The sequence below is a fragment of the Physeter macrocephalus genome, unplaced genomic scaffold (genome assembly GCF_002837175.3).
Source record: "Physeter macrocephalus isolate SW-GA unplaced genomic scaffold, ASM283717v5 random_433, whole genome shotgun sequence".
NCBI classification, from domain to species: domain Eukaryota; kingdom Metazoa; phylum Chordata; class Mammalia; order Artiodactyla; family Physeteridae; genus Physeter; species Physeter macrocephalus.
In genome coordinates, this window is record NW_021145719.1 from 50711 (window position 1) to 59617 (window position 8907).

Below are 8907 nucleotides of genomic sequence, written 5' to 3' on the forward strand. Positions count from 1 at the left end.
CCCAGCGAATCTGCTCCATCACCAAGGCCTGTCGGTCCTCCCGTGGGTCCCTGTCACGTCTCCCCCATCCCGCTGGTAATGCCCTTCGTTCTCACGCTGTAGCCACAGGGATGGCGCCCAAGGGCAGAGCTGAGCCGGTGCACGGGCTTCAAACCTCTCAGCGGGCGCCCACTGCTCTTAGCTTAAAGTTCAAACTCACCCGCCGGCTCACGAGCTGTGACCCCCGCCCAGCCAGGGCAGCTGCCTCTCACAGCACACCTGGCAGGTGCCCAGCACTCAGAGCGCGGCCGGCTCGCTCCAGGGCACGGGGGGCCGGCCGGCCGCACTCCGCCCCCAGGAGCAGACGGCCCAGGGCGCAGGTGGCCATCGCCGTGGGGCGCCCACGGGCTGGGGGCGGGAGTAAGAGCGGACGGGCAGGGGGTCGGCCCCACCCACGCTCCTATGACTCGGTGGGTCCTCAGCAGATGACGGAGGGTCACCTGCCCTCGGCCCCAAGGTCCCCCGGTAACTGTCCGTGGGGAGGCTCCCAGGGACCCCACTCCGCCGGACCTCCGAGAGGGTCGCCTCAGACGCCTCAGTCCTCAGCAGATCCCCGGGGGCTTCGGGACACAGCAGCCGTGGGAAGGGGTCCCAAGGTGGGTGCTCAGGACAATTCGTGCCAGCCTGGCCTCCCCCCGAGGAGGGGGGCAGACCTCCACGTGTGGAGGGGCTCAGGGAGACCCCGCGCTGTACCTACCCTTCCTTCCCGCCCAGCCCGTCCACCCCCCACCCCCCGGCTCCTTGTCACCCACCGTGACGATGACAGCAGAGGAAAAGCCACAAGCCAGAACCCCAGCCGGGGAGCTGCAGCTAGCCGGCAGGTCAGGGCTCCCGTGGCTCCGATGCCACCCGCCATCCCCGCTGACCATCTCATGCTGATGGGTGCTCCCCTGCCCTCTCAAGGCCGTGCCAAGGCCACCCTCAGTGGGTGCGGCCCAAACCAAGTCACACGCTGAGGTCCCCTCAGTCCTGGGAGAGACGCCAGGCCCCCAACGAACCCCAGGAACATCGCAGGGACCGGGGAGAGGCTGTACCTAAAGCTGAGAGCCCTGCCCCACTGGGGGCCTCTGATAACTTGTTCCCGGCCCCTCCCTCACACACTTACAGGACCCCAGGACTGGCCTCTGTGGCGGGTGGCAGGCGCCGAGGTGGGAGCTGGCCTCTCGTGCCGCCGGGACAGGCCCCTGACCCCAGAGACCCCTCCCCGCCCGGCAGATCTGTAGCCTGGGCCCGAGGAGGGGAGGAGAGGTCCTCGCTGTGGGCTGTGCGTGGACAAGGCGGGCTGGTCCCTCGCACCAACACCTCGTGAAAAAGTCACAGTCGTGGCTCAGTGGACACAAACACCACAAAGAGACAGGCTGCTTGTGCTTTTGACACGTTATCAGTTTTTATTTAAAAACATGCTAAAAACATGGCGTTCCGTAAGCCAGGACCAGGATGAAGGAAGCGCACGGATATGGCATCGCAAGCAGAAAAGTGCATTGAAACCAGCACGCGTGCCCCCCGCTCGGCCACGCTGCCCCAGCGGGCAGGGTGTGGGCACAAGCCCCAGGCCTGGCCCTCGAGGGGCCCGGTCAGTGTGGCGAGGCAAGGACACGGCCTGGACTTGGCCTCATGGCGGCGGAGGGGGGATGGGAGAACAGGAACACAAGAGGCCGGCCCGGAAGGGCCGAGGGGCATGGGGGACCTCAGGCACCCGGCTCCCGCTCCGTCCTGGCTGGGTCCCCGCTGTTAGCACCTCCACCAGCGGTGGGCAGGGGTCGGAGAGGCGGGGACATCCTTTCCATCCACCTGGACCACTCTTAGGCCACCAAGCGAGGAGGGACGGACATCTGGTCCAAGTCAAACCAGAACACCTGCGTGAGGGTCTGGGGTGGGTCAGCAACCTCTCCAGGGTGAGAGGCCACGACGCGGGCCCACGCTGGAGGGGAGAGAGGAGAGGGCCTCCAGCGGGGGAACAGGGGTCGGCACCTGCTGGGGTCCCCAAGGGCCGTGCTCAGCCCTGCTGGCTCACCTCCCTTGCGAGACGGCTGCAGAGAGAGGCCGAGTGGAGACAGGCACTCCCCTGAGGTCTGCAGGACGCTGGCCTTGGGAGTCAACTCTGTAAGCTGCCTGCATCAGACCCCACGGAGCTAACTGTGACCTTGGCAGGGGAGTCGCCAGGGAGGGGTTTCCCTCAGGGGTTTCCCTGCCCGCGAGAGCAGGGTCGGGAGAAACTGAGAAGGCGCTGGGCCCCATCGCTGACATCACACGGCACGCCTTCCGTGCGGGGTGGGGACCGCTCTGCACGACGGGCGAGGGGCTGGGAAGAGCCCCCCGGCCCCCGTGCGCGGAGCCCGCCGCCCGGTGTGGACTCGGCCGAATGACGGAACAGCCAAGCACAGGGCCAGGCGAGAAGGCAGTTCTGGGAACTGTGGACAAGGCTCTGTGGACAGACGGACGGGGCAGGGGCTAGCAGGAGGAGGGGACCGGAGGCAGGGGCCCCAGGGCTGGAGGACGCCCCTTGAAGCTCCAGAAACCTAAGATGCCAGCGAGGCCATATGCCACCAAGGTGCTAGGCTTTTGCTGTTGATTTTAACAAAAATTTTACATTGCATTGATAGGCATAAACAACCCCCCCAAGGCAAACCCATTATGCAGCAGTCCCACCGTGCCACTCGGATGCTTGTTTGCGGAGGGTCCCTCGCAGTGGAATGGTGGTGCATCCTCTCTGGGCTCTGCAGACCTGGGCTCCCGGGAGGTGGCTGAAGCTCCTTCCCAGGAAGCCAGGGCCAGAGGGTGGGAAGGGCCGGTCCCCTGGGGCCTCCACCCACGGCCCTGCCCCCAGGCTTTCCCATGAGCACCCCGCTGCCGTCTCTGGAGGTGGCCTCACTCTACCCAGCTCGCTGAGAGCACCCGACTCCCTGCTCCCCCGCACCCAGAAGCTCGACTCCTGAGCACACCGGAAGCTCTGTACTCCTGGTCCCAACCGTCCTGCACTTAAGGGGAGAAGGGGGTTGCTGGCTGGGTGGCCAGGTCTCAGCTCTCGGAACAGAGAGGTGGAGGCCGGGGAGGAGACAGGGCCCCCGGGAGGTCAGGGCACCCATCCAAACAGTGCAGAACAAAGGCAGTGTCCAGGCGAGGCCCACCTGGGGAAGTACCAGCTGGTGGGGAAACCTTTCCAAGCTCAGCCCCATGGATCCTTGACTTACTTTTTTAACTGCACAACTTGCTTAGACCAGCATGAACCCTAGTCGGGGCACCTCGCTGCAGTCGGATGCCCCCCAACTGTCCATCTCCAGGCCCTGACTCAGGCTGCTTTGTCCTGGGGCTACTGTAACAGGATCCCGTCTGACCTCTCTTGGGTCTTCAGTACTCTTCCTTGGGGTCGCAGAGCGCGTGATCACCAGTCACCCCAGCATCAATGAACCCCAAGGAAGGAGATGAGGGTCCTGGGACCCGGCTGGACATCCCTCCCTCCCTCCCAGCAGGGAGTCAGTAGCCGGGTGACTCCGGCTGGACCGATCACGGCTCCGCCCTCCCCTCTGGTGGTCGTGGGTCCTCTGCTGCTGTCTGAGCAGCTCCAGGGAGGGACCGCTTCCCCTTCCAGAAGCAATGTGAGAGCAGCATGTGAACTAGAGAGGTATTTGTCCAAGAGTTTCTAGCAGGAATGTCTGTGAAATAACGCGTTTGCAGAACCTGTCGCGGGAACGCCCGCAGGGGTGGAAGGGGAGCCTCCCGGGCCCGCGGAGGGCAGGAGGGAGGAAGAAGGAAAAAGAACTGCTCATCAGTGATGCATAAGGACCCACGGCCGCTCGGCCTCTTTCCCTGCAAAGCACCCGCAGCCCCCAGAGGACCCCCGGCCCTGGCCTCTCACGCGGCCTGGGCCTCGGCAAACGCTGCACCCTGCGGGCCTCGCCCCGTGCGGCCTCCTGTGCCTCCGTCTCCCCTGCCCCCGCCAGGCTCCCTGCTCCCCCTCCCTCAGTGCATCCTGGCGAGAGCCTCCTGAGCGTGCACAGCCGTCTGTCCTGACAGACACCGGGCGGACACGCCCTGTCCCCGCCGGTCCCCACCCTCAGAAAGAAAATCAAACCGTTACAGAAATCAACGCAGTAAAAAGTTATAAATCAGAAAGCTAACCCTAAACTTATCCAAGAGATAGTATTCCTGAATAATCATAATCAGAGTAAAATAAAATAGAAAAGTTACACTGTAAGGTATAAAAAGCCTGGGCGAGATGTTTCCTGGGGCCCAGCCGGGAGACGGTCAGCCCCGCCCGCGTCCACGCACCCGCTCTCCGGGTGGCCAGGGGCACCGGGGCCTCCGCTGGGCAGTCTCTCCACCGGGAGGGAGCCCTGCGCCTCCCGCCCCACGCCACGCGGGGACAAAGTGTCAGCGGAGGAAGGACAGGGCAGAAGCGCACCGGTGCCGGGGGGCTCCCAGAGCACACCCCCCGCCCACCCTGTCTTCTTTGGCAAATACACAGGAATCCGGGCACCCCGGCACCCCGAGGTCTCTGCGCCTCCTCCCCCCTGGCCTCCGCCCGCCGAGAAGGCTGCAGCGGGTGGCGGGGAAGGCAGGCCGGGGCGGCGGGTGCAGGGGTCAGCAGTCTGGAGGGTGCGGGCAGGCGACACAAGCTAAAGGCCTCTTCCCTGGCGCAGTGTCCGCGGGGCCGGGGCGTTCGGCCGGCCCGCTCAGGCGTCATATTTTTTCCCCGTCCGGTGGATGTGCTGGAAGAGGGTCATGGAGAAGGCCATGCCCAGAATCTGAAAGACACGGGGAAGGGGCCTCAGATGGGGGCCACGGGCACCCAGAGCGCGTGAGGCAGCCCCCTGCAGGATGCAGCTGCTGGCGGAGCGGGGACGACGCTGAGAAGAGGAGCCCGCACGTGGGGACCTCGGCCGCTCGTCCCGCTCCGTGCGGGACGTCACCGAGCTTCGAGGCCCAGAAACCTGCTCTTTCAGAGCGCTGCGGCGAGGACAGGACCTCACCCCTAAGGGGCAGCCGACGGGGAGCTGGGGGCGTGGGGGGAGCGGCAGGACATCGACAGCCCCCCGCCTCACTTCCGCGGGGTCCTGGGGTACACGGCGTGGCGCCCGGCCGCTGCTCCGCTGGGAGGACGTTACCACTCATCTGGGTCCCCTCAGCGCCCCCGATCCCGAGCGGGGCAGACGGTGCAGGAAGCCAGCCTGCGGCCTCCCGGGCACCGGCATGCGCCGCGGATCGCGCGGCCAGGGACACCGTACTTCCCGCGGCGCTCACGCTCAAGGGCTGCCCGTGACCTTGGAGACCGAGGGGCCCAGCCTGGCCCCGGCGTCCTGGTCCAGGCCTGGCTGCAGGCAGCCCTGAGCCGAGCCCCACTCTCGGCACCGGAGAGACCCTTGCTCCCGCGAGCCCGTCTTCCGTCGGAGCCCTGAGCAGGGACAGTGGCTCGTCCGCTGAGCTCGGAGGCTCGTAGATGATGAGACCTGGTCAGGCCCGCGGGGTTTAGGGAAGAAAGGGGACTTCGTGCAGGACGCTCACCTTCCCGTGGACGGACCAGTCAGGGTCAGGTGGTCACCAGGGGTAGGAGTTACACACAAGTGGGCAAGGGGGGAGCCCATAATGCTCCCCCAGAAAGGCCGGGGGCTCCTGCTCTCACCATGTCAGCCTTCTCTTCAAGGAGGGAGCCGGGGGCCCCTCCGAGCCCCCCTCCGTCACCCACGCTGGGCCTTGCACAGCACGGCCGCCCGCGAAACGCTGGCTAAGGGCAGCGAGCCCTTCCCGAGCACCTCCCCTGTGCGACGTTTCGGGTATTAAACTCACATAACGCTAAGAAGTGGCCCATGATCACGCCCACTACACAGATGTGTAAACAAAGGCACAGCAGCTAAGCCACTCGCCAGGTCACACGTATCCCACGGGATGGGACAGACCCCGCGGAGGCCGCCTGTAGGCCTTGCTCACAACTGATGCCTGAGGACTCACCGCCGTTCAGTTCAGTCACAGGGTAAACGTCCCCATGCTGTGGGGACAGGCATGTCACAAGCAAAGCCATGGGGGCTTCCTGCGATGCCAGCCCAGGCCCAAGACTAGAGGGATGTGACAATGACACAGCAGCGGCCTGCAGGCTCGCACAGGCCCGGGGAGCAGCCCGGGCGGGGCGGGGCCCCCGTCGGTCGTCTCTCCCGCGGGCTTTCGGGCTGGGCTGCGTGAGGCGGGGCGGCCCCCTTACCTGCATGATCAGGACGCACATCCCCGCCGTGCCGAGCACGTGCTTATTGTCATCAAACCACATCTTCACCTTTTCGTAGCAGCCCTGGGGAGCGAGGACCACAGCTTCAGGCGCTGGCGTGACCCTCGCTGCGCCTCTGCCCCTGCCCCCAGCCCCGGTCCTCTTGCCTTCCAGCATCTCCCCCGGCGGCTCCGCCTCCAAGGCCCCGCCGCACAGCCCCAGACCCCACTCCCCCCGACCTCCGACGCCCCCAGATGTGGGCCCAGATCCCCCACTTCCCACCTGCCTGCTGGCTTCAGGCCTGTGCGTCCCCACCCGTCCCACATTAAGCCACCTCCTTGGTGGCCCGGGCCACCGTCCCCAGGCTGTCCACCGCACGGACCCCTGGGGTGGGGCGGGGTGCAACCTCACCGTCCTCCACACGGGGGCGCTGCTGTTGCGCCCACAGCCCTGGGAGTTCTCCATGCAGCAGCGGTCGGGAACCGTGTTCTCCCCCAGCACCGGGTACCAGTCTGTGTAGTCGGTGACACCACAGCACCGCATCTGCAGGGGGAGGGGCACAGGGTCAGACGGGCCACACCCGGCGTCCCCCTTGGGCTTCCCCTGCCAGCCGGCCCCCAGGGGAGCTGCCGCCTGGAGTTCAGCCTTCTGGAGTTCAGCCTTCTCGTCCCTTCTTTGGGCCTCAGCTGGGCCCAGGGGAGGAAGTGATCGCTCCTTCCTGGAGGCTTGATGGGGAGAAGGCAATGCCGCCTGCCCTCTGAGCTGGGCTCTGGCTGCTGGGCGCTGGGCGCTGGGAGCTGGGCAGGGCGCTCAGCCCTCCGCTCGCCCACCAGCCCCCTGGCTCTTGGCTTTGTGGATCATCCCAAGCTGGCTGTAGCACCCTGCCCCCTCGGGCTGTGCTGACTCTTTTCCTCTTAGAACAGAACCTCCTGAGTCATGACAAGGGAAGCAACCCTGTTGCTAAAATAAGTTGTCATTCGTGCCAAAGCTTCAGAAAGGAAGGGCTTGGACGAGGTGCCCTCTCGATCATCCGTCCTTCCCAGCTCCCTGGGCCCCGCAGCTGCAGGCCACGTCCAGGCCCTGCTTGCCGTCCTCCCCGACCCCCTCACCCCTCTGCGGCTGCCACACGGTGTCTGACCCAGAAGGCCGGGGTGCCCAGCCGGGTCCCAGAGTCTGAGGCCCAGGCCCCGCCCCCCTGCCCAGCACGACCCCGCACCTCGGCCTGGATGATGTTCCAGGCGTTCTTAAGCCCCACGTTGTTCTCCGAGTTGTACAGCAGCAGGCCTTCCTTCAGGTCCTTCCTGGCGTTCTCGTTCACCTGGCAGGTGAGGGCAGACTCGGGTCGGGGGAGAGCAGGAGGCCGCCCCGCTCCCCAGCTCTCCCAGGTCGGCCAGGACAGCTGGCCACAGCTCTCCCGGGCGGGGGAGGCCCGCTGGGGGCGGGGCGGTGACCCTGGAGAGCCGAGCTCTTCAGGCCGGAGCTGTAACACGGAGGCGCGGACAGCCCAAGCCCCTCAGCTGCCCTGGTCCCAGGACCAGCCCCGCACAGGCCACCCTGCCCCCAGGCCACGACACCCCCCAACGCTGCCCCTGTCGCGACACACCCTGGGAACCGCAGGGTGCAGATCAGCCATCCCGAGCGTGGGCCCACCTCTGCTTTGTCTGTGAAGCTGGAAAACAACATCTACCTCTGGGATCGTTGTGAGAGTTAAAGGAAAGGACTCCTATAAAGAGCTGAGAACAAGGCTGGCCCGCAGGGATCTCTCAGTATTATTCGTGCCTCCTTTTCAGAGGTGCAAAGGAACTGCTGTTACAAATCCTGAGTGCCTCTCCCTCTCAGCGTGGCCCGGGCGCCTCCTTCAGGACCCAAGGAGAAGATGGTAACACGGTTCTGGGTACAATGCACCCAAAGGGCCCGCTGAGCCCGAAGCCCGCGCTTGGCCAATCGTTCCTGGTGGTCCCAGAAGAAGTTCCCCAACTTTGCAGGGAACTGTCCAGCCTGGCGGGGTCGCCAGGGGTCCCCGCTCCACCCTCCCGAACCCCCGGTGCAGCCTGGGAGCAGCTGTCTGTCCCCAAAGGTCTCTGGACGTGGAAGCACAGCTGCCTCCACTGTGAGCCGTACGCACTGTCACCTGGAAGGTTCCCCTGTGTTACCAATAGGTTACCCTCCTATCACCCAGCCCAGGCACTAGTGAGCTCTGCATCCCTTCCCCACAACTGTGTTTGAATACTCCCAGTGACGGGGAGCTCTCTGTGCCAGAGGCCGTCCGTGGCATCCCTGGGTCGTTAGAGGACGCCACGTCCTAAGACTACACAAGGTAATGAGCCCCCCACCAAAACCTCGCCTCTGGGCCCTTCTTAGCTCTCCTCTCCTCACAAGTACGAACTGTCACTGCTTTTCCTCCGGCTTCCCAGACCCAACCCCAGGGGCAATGAAATTCCATACGCCCCCTCCCTTCCTGGAAGGCTTACCTTGTCCATGTAGACAAAGAAGAGGATAATTAAGATCAGCTCCGCCAGGAGGATGATCAACAGGACGATGAAAAACTGGAAAGAGAAGGTCCAGGCGTGGGCACGTGGTAGCGGTCATGGCCGGGGGCGGGGTGCAAACGGGGTGTCGGGGGCAGGTGACACCTAGACAGGATTTCCCAGGTACGGGAGAGGCCACGGCTCCTG

The 8907-nt window shown here is 65.4% G+C and overlaps 1 protein-coding gene across 3 annotated transcripts; it reads right to left on the reverse strand.

The window, feature by feature from the left end:
• Positions 1–1411: 1411 nt before the first annotated feature.
• On the reverse strand, positions 1412–8901 carry TSPAN9 (tetraspanin 9). Of its 3 annotated transcripts, none has more exons than XM_028485532.1 (5): positions 8704–8901; positions 7449–7550; positions 6644–6775; positions 6233–6316; positions 1412–4784 (listed from the first exon to the last, which is right to left on the reverse strand). In XM_028485532.1, exons 1-5 carry the CDS (start codon positions 8710–8712, stop codon positions 4713–4715), a joined length of 399 nt encoding a protein of 132 aa, XP_028341333.1. In that variant the 5' UTR covers positions 8713–8901; the 3' UTR covers positions 1412–4712. The 3 variants fall into 3 exon arrangements, with proteins under 3 accessions (XP_028341333.1, XP_028341331.1, XP_028341332.1); XM_028485530.1 differs by having other exon boundaries at positions 7449–7712; XM_028485531.1 differs by lacking the exon at positions 6233–6316 and having other exon boundaries at positions 7449–7712.
• Between the last annotated feature and the right edge of the window lie 6 nt (positions 8902–8907).